Raw genomic sequence first — 21599 nt, 5'->3', positions numbered from 1 at the left:
GAAGCAGGTCTGGATGAAAAGCTCTGCCAGGCAGAGACAACATATGAGTTTTATACAAAGGATAAAGGATCCAAAGCATGAGAAACAGACTGGTCCCCATGCAGCTGTGAAAAACAACGTCCAACCTTGTACATGTAACCAAAATAGTTTAACTTGGTGGGAATATACAGGAACTTAGAATAAACATATAGCAATACAACCAGCAGGTGTGACCTTACTGTAATTTTTTCATATCAATGGTAAAGTTCCAAGATGAAAACTACCGCAGAGTAAAAATAACTTTAAGTCTTGTCTCAGTTTTTCCAGAACTCACCTTGATGATCCTCAAGACTTTTAGGAAAAACATTCTGTGGACTGACGAGACAAAAGCTGAACTCGTTTGGAAAGTGTGTGTGCTGCTGGATCTGGCATAAAACTAACACCACGCTTCAGAAAAACATCACGTCATCAGCAAAACGTGGTGGTAGTGTGATGGTCTGGGCTGCTCTGCTGACTCAGGGCCTGGAAGATTTGCTATGATAGTAGAACCGTGAATTCTGCTGTCGACCAAAACATCCTGAAGAAGAACATCTGTTCACCTTAGGCTGAAGACAACTCTACTCCTGTAGAAGCCTCAAGTTACAATTTTAGGGAAAGACAGTTTAGGTAAAACTGACTCTTATTTTAATATTCTGAACTAAGCTCTACGGACTGTCACTCAGGGACAGGTAAACCCTCTTGCAGACAGAGTGTGGAAAAACCTTTGTTTTCATCACATAGTAAAAAAAAAAAAAAAAAGAACATAGGAACTTTTAGTTAATCAGATTTGTTTGATTATTTTATACTGGTTTATAATTAAGGTGCATCTTTTAGTTCAGCTAAAATCATGATATAAACTTTTACAGTTTGTAAAACAAAACCTGAAACACACACAGGACATGAATACTTTTAGGCCAATTGCTTTACGGTTCGACTCATTAGATGCAACATGCAGACTTTTGAAAGCCTCAAAGGTTTTGGATGAAAACGTTTGTCAAAAAACTTCACATTCAAAAACAAGACACCGAAATGAATAATAGCAATTAGTTTAATATAAACAAAAAGAATGAGTATACAGCAGGAACTGTAATGATTTATTCATTTAAGGCTAAAGCCAGTTCTGACAACCGAAGCGCTTCAAAAACATTTTGCGTTGGCCCACAACGTACTTGGCTTCATATGTTGAATCCACATCAACACTTCATCAACCCTAACTAACATTTAGTTCTTCACATCACATGTTTTGAAAACAAATGACATTTAAGTACGTCGGCGTGGGTCGAACAGCACCGTCGTGGTAGCGACAATCAGCGGACTCGCCTGAATGAAGGAATGAATGTGGTTTTAAGGCTACAGGTAAACTGCAACGCTAACAAAACATTCAGAGTACTCCATGGAGATGATGAGCCTCGATATTAAACACTAACTGTACCATAAGTGGTGTAAGACGGGGCCAGGTCGTCTTGGGAGGGAGATGAGGTTTAAGTACCGAAGCGCCCCTAGTCGCACCTTCAACTCTGAAACTCGTCAACTGACTGAATTAAAGTGCGAAATCTTCAGGGCTGCAGTCCAATGTTCAGACTCCATCAGTGGTTTTCATCCAGACTGGCTCACATGAGGATGAACACAAGTAGTCACATAATACAGAGCATTCGTGCTGTATGCTGTGCCGTTACCACACGGTAGATGGACGAGTGAGAACGCAAATGTTTAAAACAACAAAGTCGTGTGATACAAACTTGGATCAGGAAAACAAACAAACAAAAAAAACCAAAAGCGTAAATACAAGTTAGAAAAACCTTTCAGGAGTACATTGCAAATGTTCAAAACAAAGGCATCATCATGGATGTTCAGCTGCCCTGACTGTGTTCAGTAGCAGGTTAAGACTAAACGTTCTTCAGTGCCAACAGGCATGAAAAATAAACAAACACTAATTCTGCTTTCCGACTGTAGAAACGATTCTTACTGGAGTGGAGAAAAGTTAATCGTGCCAGAACCAAATGAGGAATCACTGGCCTGGGAGAATGCGCCGTTATTTTACTACATAACAAATATAAAGCAAAACACAGATGACTAAATAATTTTAACAGCTGAACATTATGGCTTTTAAAAAATATACCTTGAAGCCATTAAATGACTTTGCCATCAACAGCATATATTTTAAAAATCCAACAGAAGAAACAATTCTGGATTCTGAGTGACTAACATTTCTAAAACAAATACACACACAGGTCTCTATTAAAAATAATTTGAAGACCTTAACGACACATTGCATCGTTAAGACGGTGAAATCAATGTGTAGTTTGGCCAAACGTTGGTTAGCTGGGTCTAAAATTTGGACCAAGTCCACAAAAATAGGAAGGCTACTAAAGGAAAGTATTCAGAAACTAGACATTACTTGAAGCAATGTGCCTGGAAAACAGAAAATGAGCGAGAAAAGAAATTAGGGATGCACCAATTGCAGTTTTCTGGCCGATCATCAATATTTAAAAAGCCTGACCTTCCGATTCAGATTTTTATTTCACACTGATGGTGAAGCAGAGATGATGCAGGACAGTACGACAGGGAAGACAGAAGAGCAGAGAGCAGGGATCAACTCCTCAGGAAATGTATCGCTGGGTACATTTCTTGTAAAATCAATACATCATAGATTTAGCAATGACAAAGTCATTTTATCAGGATGACGATGATAACGCGTCTTGTTGCAGAGTAAAAATGCCTTCTCTAAAAAAAAAAAAAAGCTAAATTAACACGCTGGATCTCAAGCCAAAAGAAAACTTTGGGTAAAATAAAAAACGTTGTGCACAACAGGCCTTTCTCCTGTAACTTTGATCTGCCAGCTGCTCTTTGATGACCTTGAAACAAGACGGGAATCCCGTTTTCATACTAGTAAGGTTCAGAGGAGGTTCAAGGACTCCCCATGTTTTTGATTCGGGATTCCATGAGTTCCCTCTACTAGAACTGAAAAGACGATGTGCCGATAATTACAACAATTTCACTCAGACGTGTTTTCCAAAGCAAAAAAAAATGTTCAGCTTTTCTGTCATATGTGAATACATTTTCTGGCTACAGATTAAAACTGAATGATCCACCATGCAACAAAAGGGATTCCATATTGGCCTGCAGGAGTTTTAACTCAGTGGCATTAAGAAGGGTCGACATATTTAGTTTTTTTTAAACTAAAATTGTGTAAAACATCACACGTTATGCTTAATTCACAACCACTAAGTCGGGGTCATTTAACTAAAGGTTGCACTTTTAGTTAAGGTATTTTAAATACCATATACATAAGGTATTACTTAAGGTAATTATACCTTAAATATCATTTTATACACAGAAAAAGGGAAGCTGAACCCTCTAGAAGTTGATCAAAGTGATTCACAGCCAGGAATAGAGTTGGGTTTTCAGCTTTTACCTAAAAAGACTAAAACATGAAAAGAAACTCCGACAGTTCTTCTACAATGTAAAAACAGGAAGCTAATTCAGTCCAAACCCAGGATTTGAAAGGCTGATTGTTCCCAGCAGATTTGGTCGTCCTAAACGAATCAGAGGGGAGACGGGGCCTTCGTTGTGCTTCCTATTTAGAACAGCTCAGCAGTGTCTGACTTAATAAGCTTAAAATGACGAAAGTAAAACAGTAGTTGCTTGGTTCTTACAGTGTTTCTTTTGTTTTAGAAAAACAAATACAAAATAGAATCTGCAGATGTCACTAAAAGGAGGATTTCACAAACATTCACCATCCTTTAAAATGCCAGCAGGTTTTTCCAAGAGGAAGAAAAACTAAATACATGTGGTTGATATACTGTAACAGTCCGCTGATGCAGTGCAGTACGTCGTCTACTGCATGTAGTCCAGGAAATTCACCGGAGCTTTGTGACTCTGCTCGGAAATCCAAAAATCATGGCGAGACTCTGCAAACCTCTTCTTCACAGCATAAAGTTCAGTTTATCCCACTGCCGGTCTGGTCAGGGCTGCACCAAAATACTGCTCAGGCGCTCGCAGTCACAGGCGCGCTTGAATCGTTGCCTATCTCTTGTAATGGTTGGGGGCGTCTGCAAACATGTACTTGAGTCTGTAGGCTTCGGCCAGGAGGAGACCCACTTCCTCGTTTCCCCAGTGGATGGTTGGGAGGTTCTGCAGAAGCATCAGGAGGCTCTGAAGGAAAGACAAATGATGTGTTTACATCGACATCACTCTGGTCAAAAGACGCAGAGAGGAGGTAAACTAGGTCTGCCGGGTTAAGCTGAGGCGTAGCTGGAAAACGTATCGCACTCTCTTATCAACAGTTTGTGTGTTTTGGTCTTCGAAGAAGATTTTGACACAACAGTTGGCACGCTGGGTTCTAAATTAACAATATCACTAAAAACTCCAAAAATATGACGCTGATGCGGGGAATAGTTGAACAAGGTCACCAATGGAGGGAAATGCAGCGTGGAGAAGACGCCCCGTCGACCCAAGATGCGTCTTTGTGATAAAGATGGCAAGAAGCAGATTTATAAATCTTTAATTGGGCAAATTAAAGATTTATATGCAGACAGACGGGAAATAAAAAAACCCGTAATCTTCTTGTCAGGAAATATGAGGATGTGCAGCCGTACGTGGATGAGCCTCAACAACAAAATATTAAGTCGAATAAATGAAGTCATTGTAAACAATTTACTGGCGCTTAGAGCAGAGATGCAAACGTCTGTGCAGCATGAATTTGTGACGGGTCTTTGCCTTTCCATTACAAATGTGCGCAAAACTTTGATATGCCGCTAATGTTGGAAAAAAAGCAAAACAAACAAACAAAAAAGAGATGGGACTGACACTTGGACCTTGGTGGGGGATAAAATTATTTTTTTAACGCATTGAGATGGATGTTGGTTTCTTTTTTTAAAAATAGATGACCAAATATCAATACATAATTATTAAAATTAGAACCAAATTTTGAGGAATGTAATAGGCTAATAACTTCTAATAACTTAGAAGTGATTATGTGAGCTTATAGTGAACATCAGAGGGGGACTGCCACAGTCTAATAAAGCTTAAACATGTTTTTTAATGGACAAAAAAAGAAAGATTTATATTATAATTAATATGTGTATTTATTAACTAGATTATGAAGAAATGAACCTCTGTAAATGTTAGTGCTTCCAGTATTCCTTCAAAATAGCAACCTATCAGAATTCAGCTCTGTTGCTAGGTAAATAAAACACTGGTTATTGATATGTCTCCTGGAATTTTATAGCAGATCTTTGAGTAATCACTCTATGCTAGCAAGCTATTACCTAACTAGCATGTTCAGAGACGTTAGAGTAACGGGATGTTTTGCCATTCCTCGTTTTTTCAGAAATAAATATGAGGAAGGTTTCTTTAAATATTTTTTTTTAAATCTTTTTTTTTGCATCATCGTTGAATAAAATCAAAAACTCCTATCAATACCTGGAAGTCAGCCATGCAGAGGATTTCTTTGCGCCACTCGATGAGAAAGGCAGCACACACATACAGGTGGAAGTGGGAGAAACCTTCAGCTTCAGCCTGTGGAAAGTACAAACACAGCGGATTGTTACAACACACCTTTACCCAGAAGTCTTTGCTGCAACACTTAGAGATAAATCAGGAGGAATTACAGTCTTAAGGTTCTTTGGTGAACAAAGGACCTAAAAACCTTGTCTTTGAATAATCACTTTATGCAATGAGTGATTCCCATAGAATCTCTCCCATGGAAAAGTCAGTGAGCAGTACTGTATACTGAGTTCTGTCATACCATATCAAATATTAGCTTAGGAAAAAATTAACCCCATCTCTGAAATGCAGTGTTTGAGTTCACTCTCTCATTGGCTTTGGTTTAAACCAGGACAAAGTGAGCTGCAGGATGGACTGATATTCAACATCAGCATGGGTCACATAGTGGAGTAAAATGTCTACTAGGATACACATGATTTAAAACAACAAAGATCCAATTGATTTTATTCCTTACAGCTTATCAGCTGTAGTTCTAGAGCAAGGTTTTGTGAATTAGGCTAATAAGAGGAGCTCCTTTAGTTTCCCCACCGTGACTGTTAGTGTTTTTGCAACAGAAAACATTTGTAGACAGATCAATTGGTCTTTCCTGTGTAGAGATACACAGGATCTCTACAGTAGTGATACTGTTAGTATCACTTCTGATACTGACAAAATACCGACCGGATACAGAAACACAATGCTGAATGAACTTGAAACATTTCCTTTTTTTAAAAAAAACAACAAAAAAAAAGACACAGACGTAAATGTAGTGAATTACAAATGTATTTGATGACTCTGCCCCAGTACAGAACATTTAAATACACCAATAGCTTCACAAGCTTGGTTAAACTTGTAAAAACATCTTAACTTGAATTTGTTTTGTTCTTTGGTTTGAACAAATTAAAGTTGCACACTTGGGAGTATAACAGCCAATGTAAAATCAATAATCTGACAAGAACAATAGGTCGACGTCTTTGGTCAAACATGTAAAAGACAAAACAAAACAAAACAATCCTTCTTTCAAATAATTCAGAAAGTGAAAATAGGAATTCTAAAAATAATGTCAAATAAAGCATGATGACGCTCAGAGCACGAAGCATGGAGTTAGACTGAATAGTTCTGCCGTTATGGATTGGGCGCATTGTCACCGATACCTGATCTAGAAGGCTCATCTGATGCAGATCCCAGACGTCAGTGTGTCTACAAAGATAGCAACACTTCAATTCAAAGGCTGGTGCCAAACACACAGCAGCTACAGAGGACGAAAAACTTGATCATGAGTAGAAACAGAAGAACATTTACCTCTTAGGAACCATAACCACAAAAATTTATTTGGTATTTGGGTGAGAAATAATAGTATTTTTTTCGATATAGTTCTTTTCTTCTTTTTCCCTCTAAGCAGATCGTGTGTAAACCAGCGAATCATCACCCTCTTAAAGGCTGGAGTGAAAACTAGATCTCTGAACGGAAAGCTGAGGTTCAGCTCAGCTAAAAATAAAACTTAGGTGTGTTTGCTTATCTGTAAGCTCCAAGAAGTTCCATTCCCTGGGGCAGCGCTATGCCAAGGCTTTTAATTGGTTGTCCCAACACTTTATCAAGAAAAAAGAAAAAAATTAATATGACATCAAGAGCAAGAAGCTGATAGGAGTTGAGAAATGTACCAGATCATTTTCATCTGGATTTCATAATTTCCCCCCCAGTTTATTAATTTTCTACCAACACCAGATCAGTGACTATCCATGTGCATGTCTAAGGCTGGGGCACACATTTCATGTCTTAAGACAATTAGTGTGAAATCCTCAGTTGGTTAGAGCAGAGGAGGCAGTTCTACCACTTATTGGATCTCTGTATTATTCTAGGTCAGCCTTTTCCTGTCCTGCCTGTTACTGATGTGACCATGATCTAATCTAAAAATGTTCCTCATCATGTTAACAGGTTCTGTGATTGTTCCATAAATGAACTGCCCTGAAGCAGGAAGACGAGTAAAGCCCAAAGGACGGGGAGTATACGCCTCCATCACCACTAGAGATGCATCCGTCCGATATTAATATCTGCATCAGTCCTGATATTAAAAATAATTCCAGACAGGGTATCGCTGACGATGTGCCTGATCAATAAGGGCGAATCTATTCAGTTTAATTCTATACTTTGCGCTTTGAGTGACATCATGCTTTATTTATTTTACATCATATTCAGTAATGTAAACAATTGTACTTTCTGAACCATTTGAAAAAAGGTTTGTTGCAGTTTATTTTTTTACATGTTTGAACAAGGTAGTCAACCTGTTGTTTTTATCAGTTTCAGTTTCTTTATTATTTGTTTTACATCAGCTGTTATGTTATTAAATTAAAGTTGTGATGTTTCTACATCAAGCTTGTGAAGCTGTTGGTGTATGTAAGTGTGCTGCACTGGTACAGTTATCAAATACATCTGTAATTCAGTACATTTATGTCTGTGTTTTAAAAAAAAAAGGAAAAAAAAGAGAAAAGTTTTAAGTATATTCAGCTGTTTTCCAGCATTGGAATCGGCCAACACTAAAGCACAGGTATCGGTATCGGTAGTGAAAATGGTGGATCGCTGCTTCCCTAATCACTACTAGCACTGATTTCGTTTGGTGAAGAATACTGTGAGGAAGACCTGAACATCTAAATATCTGAAGGAGAGAACTCCACCTGGTAGGTGTCCCACAGACGAATGGTACAACGAAGTGGCAGCTCCCTCATCAGCAGGTTGTTCATCCATCGAAACGCAAACTGCAGGTACTCCACCTCGTATTTCTTGAAATGATTGTGAATATCCACTGAAGACAGACAAAAAAACCCCCAACAATTTTTAAAAACGATTTCTCATGATTTCTGTTGGCCTGAACAATTCGTTCATCTCCTCACCGTCTATCCGGCTGACCAGCTCCTCCAGCGCCTTCACCTTGTTCTGGATTCCAGGCTGGGCGAAGGTGTAGTTGTCCTGGAAGGCGGGCCATGTTATTTGTCAGGAACACAGACAGATGACCTGCAGCCTGAGAGCCAAGCGTACGTCCTCACCTGTATGCCATCCAGCAGCTTGCTCATGCACCAGAAACTGTCAGCCTCGATGTTTCTTTGGGTCTCCAGAGGCAGAGCCGCCACGTCAAAGTTCTCCACATCCTCCGCTAGGATGAGAACAGAAAAAAATTAAAGGTTCCTTGTATAGTCGCCATATTGTAAAGGAGCCAGCTAATTTTCAGCTTGACAATTTAACAGTGCTTATTTGGTCTCTCCAAAACCTGATGAAACGCCGGAAAATTCTACGTCATGCTGCTAGCACTTAGCGACAACTCGTAGGCGGAAGTGACCGCGCTGCCCACCGCAAACAACGACCCGGCCGGAACACGGCGAGCTTAATAATAGAACGTAATTAAGCGAAGCTTCGAGGCAGATCAATTTTCCTCGAGGAATTTTAATAATCGAGGTACTCGAATAATTTGAGGAATCGTTACAGCCCTAGTAGTTTATTTAAACTGGATCCTATGAAATCTATTTTATTCTTTTCAAAATTCCATTTCATGTTTTCATATTCCAATTTGATTTCAATTTTTTTTTGTTTTTCATTTTAACCGCATTTAAATCAACACAATTATTGTGTGAATAAAAACAATCCACAGTTTCACAAATATAACAGGCTGCTGTGGTCAACAGAACTTTTCTTTTACAAGGTGTTAAATAATTGTTTCCCCTCATTTCTTTGAAGAACTCAAACATTGAATGTTGTTTTTAGCATAAAAGAAAAATCTCCCTTTTCAAAATGCTTTGGAGTTGAACTGAATACCAAAAATACTTATCACATAAAAAAAAAAAACAACAACCTTGTGCTCACTTCCATAATGATCAGGGTGTTTGTTCATTTTTATTTTCTCCAACAACAGTGAAGTAATGACCGTCAGTGTTTTTGGCGTTCAGCATTCGTGTTCCTGTGACTGCATGGGTGCAGGTCATCCAGGCACAACACTTTTAGCTGATAACGTGAAGAGTCAGGAAAGTGCGCTTTCATCAGTTTGAGCTTTGGAAACGTTTAAGCATTTTGGATATCTCCGGGTTAAATCTCTCGAGAGCCAAAATGCAATTTGCCTTGAAAAAGAGATACATTTTATATAATCATGTACTACATGAAACATAATTTCAAAAGTACCGTAAGTAAGACACACATTAACTACAGAGAAGGCAGGAGACTGAAGGGGATTTTTATTTATATAAACGTACTAAATTAGACAGATTTTTGGAAAACTAAGTAAATAAACTCAAATCTATTTCTGTTTTCAGATTTCAGATCAATGTGGATTAAACTTTTACAAAAGAAAAAAAAAAGGCTTTTGCAGAATGAGGCCAGCAATGCACAAGGACAAACTTCAACATCCTAAATACAAGAGAAACTAGATTCACCTAAAGTCCACACAAGCAAATCAAAGTTTTGCACAGACAGAAAATCGGACATCAGGAATGAAATTCATCACTCAGATCAGTGCATCTCTGTACTGAAAAAAAAACGTATACTCAAGAGCATAAATGAACTTACTGACGAACTCGGACAAGAAGACGACAAAAAAAGGCGTGACGAGGTCGTTGATCCCTTGGACGTAACCGCTGGCTGGATGACGGATGGCCCAGATAAACAGAATCCGCTCAAACACCTGAAGACAAAATGGCAAAACTTTGTTTTAAAGGAACATCATGTTGTGCGGAACAGAACGCTCCGTTCTGTTTTCCCTTTGTTGCAATTTTGTAGCCGTTTCTCAGGGCCGAGTTTGTTGCTCCGTCCCAAACGTTCAACCTGTGTCCACCTGTTAGAACAGTCAAATTTAGACTCATTATCTACAAATTGTTTTTTACAAATCTTTAAAATTTTCAATTGTAGCATCATAAAATGAGATTTGAGGAACTCTGTCAAGCTTTGTCTCAAAGTGTACTTCCTCTTTTCGTCCTCAGTGACTCAGCAACACAATATTTCACCAACTTCCCCAAGTTGTAAATTTTTAAGTAGTATTAGGTCTAGTCATCCGGTAATTTGAAGTGTTGTTGATTTTTGATGTGTGAAGCTGATACTTCCAATCTGATGAGTGCAATTCTGAAATTGCTCTTTGCTTCAAACTGTTACAATTCCTAATGCTTTATTGATACGTTTTTTCCCCCACAAACCAATGAAGAAGAAAAATTGAGAAAATTAAGCTTTATGTGTGATCTAATTATTAATCTATAAACTCAAAATCTGAATTATAAACCAGCCACCTGCAGCAGAACAAAGAATTATCAGGAGAGCAGACTAAGAGGAGTTTTGAAAACAGCAGAATTCATTTTTATATTTACAATCAAGAAAACAAGATGACATCAAACAACACAAAAAGGACCAATGTTAAGTCTTTATCAAACATGTATTATGTGTTACACTCCTAAAAGAAGCAGAGGATTAGTTGCATCCTCAGTTTACACAGAAAGCTTTCAAGGCTCTAAAGTTATCCAGACTCTAATTTCATGAACATTTACTGTAAATCTGCAGTATAGATTCGATTGTTATTAAAGTTGGACCGAGTTTGAAATGAGTTAGAGTTTAAAATGTTCTACAATACAAAATAAAGGTATTTTGATTTTTATATACAGTATCTATAGATGTAAAAGCTGAATATATTCAGAATTTACATGCATTACATTTAAATTTTGTGCTTTAATTTTTTTTGGACAAAATGTCAAACACAACGTAGAATAAATAATGAAATCACCAACTTTTTATAGAACATCTAAGTCAATTGTGCAGATGTAATTTTGTGAAAGTGAAATTAAACTATTTTTAAGCCTTTATCTTTTTGAGGTAGCCGAGCCAGGAGAGTTTTCCTCCTCCAGAAAGGCCTGTAGTACCACTGATCTAGAGCTGGCCCTTAAACTCTCTGGCTGCTGGATTTCTACTGGACCTCACCTCTTGGACTGCAGGCTGCTGGAACAAAGGGATGAGCGGGTTGGTTCTTGGAATGTCAATGTGGATCTGCCAGGAACAAATAATGAAACTTAGGCGACGGTAGATAAGCGCAGCGTGTCTAATTCATTTAAAGTGATAACATAATGCTTCCACTCTATACAGATGGGATCTTTACCTGTCTGTATGTGTCTTTATAGTGCTCATCTGTTCTGGAGTGATAGTATTGCTCTATGAACCCAAAATACTCTTCTCTCTTTCTCTTCAGGACCAGCTCTCTGCGCTCCTTGTTGGCCGGCAGGTAACCCTGAGAGGAGCAAGAACAGAAAATAAACTTTTCTTTCTGGGGAACAGAACAAGCTGGCCGAGGGAGATAAGAGCAGAGGGGAGATAAGGCTGCCGCTGAAACGCACAACTGCTGACACCAAATAAACAGTACTGGATAAACAAACGAAAAAACAAATTAAGCTTTTAGTATTGAGTTGTGAGTTATGCGATGTTGCAAAACTGAAGGTTGCAAGCCTTACAGAGAGAAGCCTCCACGTGATTGGTCGGACTTCTCTTGGTATTCCCGACCAGCTGTGTTTCCGCAGTTCTTCTGTGATGGCAGAAAGCAAAACAGGCCAATCAGATCAACGGTCGGTTTCACATTAAGTCCAGAGAGCGGCTATCAGAGGAAGCTATACTCAATTCCTTTTCTTGAACAAGTTTCATTAAGGACTTATTAAAATTTTCCTCACAGACGCTGGATGACATGTGGAACTTTTATCTTCCCCTTTGACTCAACTTTAGGGTCTATCTGGAGGAGAGATTACAAAGTTTTGCAATAATTGTCAGAGATCAAGCTGTATTTTGTGCAAAGCTCCTGACCTGCAGTCACTAAAGGTTCCACTCAGACTGGGAACAGCAGGATTCTTGGAGCTTCTTAGAGGCCATTTAACAACAACAAACAAATAAATCCAATGACTGATCCACTGGATGGACGATATATTACAGAGTGCAAAGTTGTGGTAAACATAATTATATTTTAATTGAGTGTTTCCCTGTTTTAAAAAAGCTAAAACAATTTATAAACCACATTAAAAACAGTAGGAGTGCTGCACTGATTGCAGTTTTCCAGCCGATTGCCAATTACAGATCAAAAACACCATGTGTAATTTCTGGACAGGATTTACAGGACAGATGGGAGCATCGCTGAGCAAGTGGAGCTGAGTAAGGCAGCATGCAAATACCTTTCCCTCTTCAACAGTACCTAGGTCGGTGTTGGGACTGGCCAGCAGCTGCTTGAATTTATCCAGCCGGCTTTTCTCCCGCACCGTCATGGGTGGAGCCCCTGACGCATTCTGATCCGAGATACGAGCCACCAGAGGGATGATGGGACGCACTGGGAGAGACTGCTGCTTCTGCAGCAAGGAGCGGACTGAGGAAAAAACAACAAACAAACAAAAAAAGAAAATTGGTCAAATTCTCTTCAGATAAAAGAACACAGTAACTGAACAACCACTGAGTTTTGGTTTTGTGACTTAAATAAGATCAAAGGATTAATTCGCAACAGCCTGAATATTCTGCATCCAGGTGACGTCTGAGCAGAGGTCCAGGTGCTTGGTGAACAGCACATAACTATTCATGTGGCAGATGCTTCTCAATATGAAGCTGTATGCAGCCTGTGCATCATTCAAAATATTCACCCAGCAACCCACAATGTGCCTGCAGGTCACAACACTAATACAAAAAGTGCAAAAAGTTTCAATCCACATGTTCTATAGATGTAGATTCGAAAGCAGAGGGAATTGTTTTTTTTACATACCTTCAAAAAAACATTTACACAGTACGACTCTCTCACCTTTGCATTCGTACTCAAGAAAAACATAAACTTTACTTTATTTTAATGCAACGTCTGTGTTAAGATGTGCTCAGGATCAAATTTTGAAATGGCTCCATTGAGTTTGGTGACATTGTCATCTGTCATGTGTTAGAGTGGTTTCCTATCTACAATCACCAAACACTCAAGTACTGCAGTCGAAGCAGGTACTGTGTTTGTGGGAGATCCGTCAGTAATTCAGAGACTAAGATCAATTCTAAAACATCACAAATAATGTGATTACAGCGCTCTACAAGGTCATATGCAGCCATGTCTATCAGCAGGGGTTGGCACTACTACTTAAATTTGTTTTGCTAACATTAAGCGGCACACCAACATGCTATTTAGCAGAAGCAAATGCTAAATAATTAACGTTTGACATTATTTTGACATGACTTTATTTTATATTTATTTCTTGTTTGAAAAAAGTTATTAGCAGAGAAGAAGAGAGAGAACAAGAGGAAAGGAAACTGAACTGCTGCACCCACTTGAAAATAAGAGCATGAGTGTAAATGTCTAAGTCCTTGAAGAATTAACAGTCGACAGACAAAGCTTCAACAAAGATGTCGAACTTTATTCAACTGAAAGTTTATTTATTGGAATTAACTGATTGATTCCTTCGTGCTCTTTGAAAGACGCTTTAATAGATAGCTTTGTTATTTATTGTGATCCGTGTATCCATATTTGTCTTGGGTAAGCTTTTATATTTAGACTCCAAGTCACTAAAAATCAGATTTGCAACCCGGTTTTGTAAATCAATTTGGACTTTCTTTTTTTTTGTCAGAGAACATTTCCAATGATTAACAGAATACAAGCAGTAAAACAAAACTCCTCAAACGCCTCCAGTATTTAGTGGTTGTGTCTGCGGACTGGGACGTGTCCAGTCAGGCATATATTTAAATCCCGATAATCTCTACAGACCTACCTGCAGTGTTAAGTCCCTTCTAACAAAGTCCATAATTAGCTTCAGCGTGAATCACAAGAGGGGCATCTCAGAAACTCTTTAAGCAGAATGAATTGCTGCATGATATTTACAACACACCTGAGGTCGTGTTGAGATCTGCGTCACTGCTAGACTTCACAAATTTGCCGTTGACACGCTCGCACTCTGAGCCGTCATCCCTTAGGGAGTTGTGACCCTCGTCCCTGGGTGGAGTCAGTATGTGAGGCAACACATGCTCGGTTTCACCCGTCTGATGCCGGAGTTGCTAAGTGGACGCAGAAATAAGCAGAACACACCTGGATGAGAATCTGTCACTGTTCCAGACCAGCCTGTGGTTTTTCAGTGAGAAACAGGAGGTCTTGTGGATACCTGGTTGTGCACAGACGTGAAGTCCTGGCCTGAAGGCGTAAAGGAAGCCGAGAAGGGTGTCCCGCAGAAGTTTTCATCCTCCTCATCGTCAATGTCCCAAGCATCATTTGTGCTGCAAGCAAACTCGTGGAAGCTGCAAGCTTTTTTAGACTTAACGTTGTTGAATTTGGGCTTTGTGTCTTTTGGGTACCTGCAGGTTGGAATAAAGAACAAACAGGAAATTTAAAAAAAGATGCAAGACCTGGTAGATCCCATTGATGGATGAATTTTATCCATCCATCCATGTAATCAGCTGGTGAGGGGGAAATCAGACCATCTTTTCGGCTTACCAACCCTATTTAGTTATCAACTGACTGGAATCTAAACAATAAAAAAAAAACCAAACTCTCTGGGCAAAGACACAAATACAAATAGGGCCAGACTAAAAGATAACTTTTTTCTAAATTATGAAATTAAAGTGATCATATTTATGACACAAAAGTCCTATTATTAGAAGAAATAAAGGCACAACATTACCAGACGAAAGTCGTAAAAGTACAAGAAAAACTGTTTTAACAAGAGCAAAGCTTTTATAGTTTACAAGCTGTAATGTGACCAGATCGTCAAGTCTGTGGTTCATTCAGAATAGACTCAGTCATTGCTCAATCGTTTCAAACACCTGCTGATAATAATTTGATGCTGACGCGTTAAAAGATTAAGTATGTCCTATTTGTAAAACCGATACCAAAGTACTACTTCATAAGATGCTCTTCATTTTAGTCTTTTATCTTTCATAAAATTACTACTTCATTCTTCATTCATAATGACTTTCTGACCATATCAGAAAGTAATTATGACTTTCTGATAACATGAATTTATTCTCATTAATTCGACTTTATTGTTGTATGACTTCTCGTATTATTGTGACCTTATTCTGGTAATGTTATGACTTTATTCTCCTACTTTACGACTTTTTCATTTACTATTACGACCTATTCTCGTAAAATTATGACTTCATTCTGGTAATTCAGTCATTTTTTTTCTAGCCTGGCCATAACACTCCATTGTAGGGAAACACAATTGTTGCCAGGCCATATTCCCAATGCTCTTCTGTGGTAAGGTTGCTACTGAGGAAATCAAGACTGAAAGTTAGCTACTTTCAGCACAAGACAGGTGTTTAAAAATAAATTCATTGATTATTAAGAGTATAAATACACCTTCCTTATCACTTTACAAGAACACATAAGTAAAACTAATTACTGTCAAAGTTTACAATCCATTGAAACTCCCGTCACGTTATTGTTTTAAAGACGTCCGTCTCATATACCATCAGAAACAACTTTATGGTTGAATGAAAGTCATTTTTGATTCAAAATCCGGCCGGGGTATGAATAGTCCTGAGCTAAACTCTACAAAGTTGAACATTGGACACTTCAAATTTGAATAATTAGTTCAAATTTGCCATAACACTTCATGGCAGAAAGCCTAAAAAGAAATATTCTGCACCCAGCTTAATCATTGTCATTAAAGAGAAGTTGGAATTGGCTGTAGTCTTTATTTTTCTGTAGGAGTTTTAAAAAAACCCAACACAGATCTGAATTAAGAAAAAAAAAAAATCTAATTGTTGCATGTCAAAATAATGCAATAAAGTAAAAGAAACATAAAATACTGGATCCAAAAGCAGAACAAAAGCAAAATGCATGCAGTACACAAATGTACTGAAAACATGAACGACTGCAAAGACCGGTAAAAAGGACAAATTAAATGCGTCCACGTGGCATGCAGCAGCCCAGGCGTACACTGAGCACTTACGTGCGTCGCAAACGGGGATCGAGAGGTGGATGCTGTGCTCCATAAACTGGCTGCACGCTGTGGATGATAATGTAAAAATGCAGTCACCTCGACGTGGAAAAACACTTGTAGCTAACCTGAGGGTAAATGTTCACATCCATCGTTTAATGATTGCTGGCGATGGTACAAACTGTCCGTCGTGGTTTTTCTTCCCCCCAAAAGCTCATTTATTATCTCAATTGTTCCAAATATGACCGAGTACAGACGCAACATTACAGCATTAAATTTGCTTTTCCCACTCATATGTGAGAACTAAATCAGGAAGCGAACAAAGTTAGGAAGAAGAGGTTTCCACAGTTGGGTTTGGTGTAATATCTAAGTCGGGGGTCTTCTTCAGAAACCTTCTTCAATGACAAAAATGACAATTTGTTTTCTATAAATGTTGAAGAAGATAATATAGCACAACATAAATAAGGAATATTTTTTTCCTTCAGAGGGATATTCCTCTGAAGGTATTTTTTTATTTTGAGTGACAGGTTCAAAGTCAGAAAGTGTTTGTTTAGTTTCAGTATTTTGTTGACCACTCTTTCCTTTTAGTCAGACTGTAGTTCTGCAGTAAACAGAAGTAGCCAACAGCTTGCAGGGCGGCCATGTTGTTCCCCTCCCTGTGGTGGGCAGTATGTTCAGCAGACAGCACAAACTTAAAGCTCAGCTTTCTATTTCCCTTCCAACTCTCTGGCAACCGGGAGCAAACAAGGAAAAGTCACAATTCCCACTTCTTTCTTTGTTTCTTCAAAGAAATCCAAAGAAATGTCGCCCCCCTCGACAACCCCGTAGTGCCTTGTAAAATTCTCCACAACTCTTAAACCAAGGGTGTCCAAAGTCTGGCATGGGGGCTATTTGCCGCCTAGTGATTCTGGGCGACCCCCGATTGCAACACAAAACTGGCCCAAACTTGGTTTCCCAGCTCAAAGTTGGAAGTTTAAAAAAAAAAAAAAGAATTTTAATCAAGTTGCAAAAAAAAGATGCACACGTAGGAAAGTCTTCTAAAAAGGAAATGTACAATACAAAGTACTCATCCTTCAACAACCATGTTTTTTCACTTTTATGTCAAATTAATATGAAAATGGGTCTGATTCTGGATTAAATTTGACCAAATAAAATTATTAAATGAAAATCACAGGAAGTCTTGTTGCAGTTTGCCACAAGCCCTGTAGAGGAGATAGCAGGAGATGTAAAAACACAATTATCCCTTTTCTTGTAGAAAACAAGTCACACTATGACCATGAAAGACTGATATGACTGGCGGCGTTTTATTGGAATAGCTTACAGTAAGCCTTGTGGCTGGGAACTGGAGCTGCTGGTTATCTGGCAGTGCCAGAGTCTGTTGTTTACAATCGTCACGCTGGCTTTATCAGCAGCAGCAGCAAGGACAGGGAGCGAGCGCAAACCTCCAGTCTTCCTGTTCAAACATCTGTTGGTGTCCAACCTCCGCGGTTAGATCCGTCTGTGGGACAGAGAGAGAGAGAGAGACACGCCCTCTCCTTGGGAATCCTCTCCTCTCGGGTTTCCCAAACCGACTCGGCTCCTGTTTTCTTCCTACCCCGCCCTCTGACAGTTGAAACCAACACATCAGCCTGTCAGTCATTAAAAACATACAGCTCAACGTAGGTGAAACACACAGCTCAGCTCTTTTTTAACAAGGTCCAATAAGTTCTGATTGCTGCGTGTGCCAGACAAAAAAAAAGAATTGGTTTCAGCCAAAATTTGTAATTGGGAAGTCAGGCTTTCCAAAGATTGGTAATCGGCCAGAAAACTGCAATTGGTACACCCCTGGTTAAGATAGAAATGTATTCTATTCGTTTATACCGTCTTCTCCTTTTGTCACATAATTTAAGCACAATCTCCCTAGAGAATAGAAAAATTGGTTTTCAAATTAAAAATTGCTTCTGAGTTGAATCGCTAGACTGTGAAAGATTCGCATGTCGAATATTTGCTCAAATATCTATAACAGAAATCACACAATTATCTTTACTATTGTAAAATGCGGTCCCTCCAGTTGTTCTTGAGTTCTGCAATAGTGGAAATTCACGCAAAATCAGCAAATCCCCGCATATTTTCATGCCACTGCATCATTGTGAGTATTTGTGAGAATTCATTAGCAAAAATGGTCAAACCTGGAATTTAAGTGACCCTAACTCCCACCTGCAGGTGACAATATGTCTTACTTCTTACCACACTTCTGCCTCAACCTTACTTGTTAAGCCATAGTCTGTTATCTAACAAAAAAATCCCATTTACCATCATATGCAAGAGTGGGGAAAAATTATTTTGCATAACTCACGATAATATACTTTTGGAATAAGTGTATTGAGGAAAAACCTATGCAGAAATATTTCTTTTTGCCATATAGCTGGGGTCAAACTGGCTGGATTTAAATTCATTTTAATTTTTTTACTAACATGTTTCTTCTCACCAATAATGAACAGATTTTAGAGTCTGGCAAACAGTTTGTGGTGGGTGACAGCAGACCGTGTGGGAGCCTTCTTTCAGCTAGCTGACAAGCAGTGCATAGCAACATTTATGGAGGAACACAAAATCACAACAGCATAAACGAAATTTGTTGTAATTTCCAAACTGTGTCTTTTTAAAACTTGGTATTGATGGTGGCAACCAGCCTGTGACTAAATGTTTTAAACGTCCATCCAGCTGCTGTGTTTGTTTCTACAGTAGGTTGGGTGGAAAAGAAATCACTTATACACAAAGCTATAACTCATAATGATAATTGGGGTGAGGGGGGGAGAGCTTAAAGTGTTATTTCACTACATGACCCTAAATGGAGGCTCGCTGAACTCCAGTTTAAAGCGGTGTTAATAAATGAGGGTGAATGGAGTCCATTGTGTTGCAGCAGCTGTCAGCACAGACCCAGGAAGCATACGGCGGGCGGATGGTGACAGATGACACCCCCACTTTAACACAAACCGCAGAGAATAAAGTGATGGAGCTCAGTCATCTTTTAGCTGACAACACAATCAAATGAAACCTCTCTGGCGTGCTTCAGCAGATTGACTCAAAACGACAGTAATTTGCGCATTTTAACTATAATTACTTCAGGCAGTTACGTCAACCGTTTAATGTCAACCAAAGACTCTGTTTCTCTCATTGTGCGCCAAACAGGATTTCCTGGAGATTTTCCCTGACTACAATAGTCCGGCCGAAAAGTTAGCACTGGGAGGCAGCGATGTGTTTTGATAAGAATGAGATAACCAACCTTCCGGGAACCTTAGTGTTTCTCCTCCAGAAATTGATCCTGTTGTCGGTGGCCATACTCGGATAGCACAACCCCCTTCAGCCCAACGCCGAGCCCGGCTCCGCGTACCATGAAAGCGCAATAGGGTGAAGAGGAAGGGACGGCTTCCGTGTTTCGCAGCGCGGCCCCGCTCAGCTCTCTGCGGTCAGCCTCGGGGAGAGTTCAAACGATCCTGAGATAAGGCGATATCTGTCGTTCTGCTGCGAGGATGAGCAAAGCGGCTCAATGGAAGCCGCCATCTTGGGGAGCAACGGTCGAAGCGCGTGATTGGCTCGCGGGTCGAACAGGTGCGGTGAAGGTGGCCAATAGCGGCAGATGTTGTGCAGGGAAAAGGGGGAAAAAGATAGTTAAATGAATAAAAATGACCAACAGACAGAGCTGGGTAGAGTAGCAGTACTTCATCATATTTTTACTCAAGTAAAGGTAAAAAGTAGTCCCGTAATTACTCGAGTAAGAGTAAAAAAGTATCCGATTTAATATTTTTGAAATATAATGCAGACAGACAAATATATAAAGTTGTGATTATTCTGGTATTTTAAAACCAAAATTATGCCCCGACTTTACATAATGTAAAATGCAAATAAGTTTGTCAAGTTTTATGGACATTAATTTATTCAAGAGGGCCTCGCACCTGCAGAGAAGAATGTTGGTATCCTGAGTGGCAGGTGAGATCATGGATCATAGTGCACTAATTCCTGATGGCCTAACCTGGCTTTGTTGACATGGAATGTCTCACCTCTGTGGAATGCTGCTGGTTTCAAAGCCACCTCCTGGTTTCTGCCATCCAGTGCACTGTGCATACTTTGGAAAGTAAACATACAATGTGTCTATAGTTTCTTAATGTTTTAAATACCAAAACTCAGCTGATTTGATATTAGAGAACAGTTTCCATAAATTTCAAATATAGTGAATCTCCTAATATTTTGCCTAAGCATCCGATCCTACTATCATTTCAGGGACAAAATGTAAAATAGGAAAACAGAAAAGCAAATAATTGTTGGTCATCAAGACAGCTCAACTCCTCTAGACTCCCTGATTAGGCGGGTCTGGCACATATAGGGTGAATGTCCCCCCCCTGCCCATATCCCAGCCACCTGACTGTTTTTGGCTGTATTGCCCTTAGAAACATTAATGTCTTAATGAAGCAGCCAAACAAAGGATCAACAGTCATTTTTGATTGTTATTATTATTACAAGAGCCTTGTAATAGCAAAGTAGGTGCTTCACTGTAGAGATGTTTTTTGGCTTAACACCTACCTGATGAACTACCTATAGCAGTCTGTAGTGTGTTATGATAAAACATCTGACTGTTCATGTGGCTTTCAGCTGTGTTGATGCCTGTATGTTCATAGATTTGTTGAGATGAATAAGTATGTGACCCAGATCCACCCCTTTATTTATTATTTAACCAGCACCATCTGGCTGGTTTATTGAAGCCTATTTTACAGCACAGTCTTGAGGAATCCCTCTTTTCTTTGCATTTTGCTTCAAAGAAACCAGAGTTCAGTTTTTTAAACTGAAGAGTAGTTCTTGGTTTTCCAAAGATTGCTATAAGTTTGTTACAAAGGTATCAATACTATGTGGGACCTATCTACCAGGCATGGTCAAAATCATAAAAACATCTTCAAATGAATATGTATATATACGTATATATGGCCAATCACTTGAATGATGCAGAAGGTTGTGGCCCTGTACACATCTGATTCAACCTTAGAAACAATTTCCAGATGTTTGATCTGGAAATTGTGCTGCTTTCATCTGTCCAAACAATTATACGCAAGTATAGAAATGATGGGAATGTCCAACCATCATACCGGTCAGTAAGGAAATTGGTTCTGTGACTAAGAGATAAATATGTTTTGGTATGAAATGTGCAGATTGACCCCAGAAGAAAAGCCAAAGACC

The 21599-nt window shown here is 39.1% G+C and overlaps 1 protein-coding gene across 2 annotated transcripts; it reads right to left on the bottom strand.

The window, feature by feature from the left end:
- Positions 1 to 1048: 1048 nt before the first annotated feature.
- On the bottom strand, positions 1049 to 19965 carry tbc1d22b (TBC1 domain family, member 22B). Of its 2 annotated transcripts, XM_028018706.1 has the most exons (14): positions 19657 to 19965; positions 16407 to 16463; positions 14616 to 14805; positions 14346 to 14511; positions 12695 to 12862; positions 11970 to 12040; positions 11621 to 11749; positions 11446 to 11511; positions 10054 to 10168; positions 8547 to 8653; positions 8394 to 8469; positions 8178 to 8305; positions 5443 to 5538; positions 1049 to 4173 (listed from the first exon to the last, which is right to left on the bottom strand). In XM_028018706.1, the coding sequence occupies exons 1-14, from the start codon at positions 19710 to 19712 to the stop codon at positions 4045 to 4047; spliced, it is 1554 nt and encodes a 517-aa protein (XP_027874507.1). In that variant the 5' UTR covers positions 19713 to 19965; the 3' UTR covers positions 1049 to 4044. The 2 variants fall into 2 exon arrangements, with proteins under 2 accessions (XP_027874507.1, XP_027874514.1); XM_028018713.1 differs by lacking the exon at positions 16407 to 16463 and having other exon boundaries at positions 19657 to 19964.
- Positions 19966 to 21599: the final 1634 nt, after the last annotated feature.

This window comes from Xiphophorus couchianus, chromosome 1 (genome assembly GCF_001444195.1).
Source record: "Xiphophorus couchianus chromosome 1, X_couchianus-1.0, whole genome shotgun sequence".
NCBI lineage: Eukaryota > Metazoa > Chordata > Actinopteri > Cyprinodontiformes > Poeciliidae > Xiphophorus > Xiphophorus couchianus.
This window is presented reverse-complemented; position numbering and strand designations above follow the sequence as displayed.

Coding starts and splice junctions, on each gene's coding strand:
- tbc1d22b (XM_028018706.1), bottom strand. CDS start 19,712: ATGGCCACCGACAACAGGATCAATTTCTGGAGGAGAAACACTAAGGTT. Junction 12,863..14,345: donor AGATCTCAACACGACCTCAG/GTGTGTTGTAAA, acceptor TTTTTTCCTCAG/TCCGCTCCTTGCTGCAGAAG. Junction 5,539..8,177: donor GTCTGTGGGACACCTACCAG/GTGGAGTTCTCT, acceptor TACTTTCCACAG/GCTGAAGCTGAAGGTTTCTC.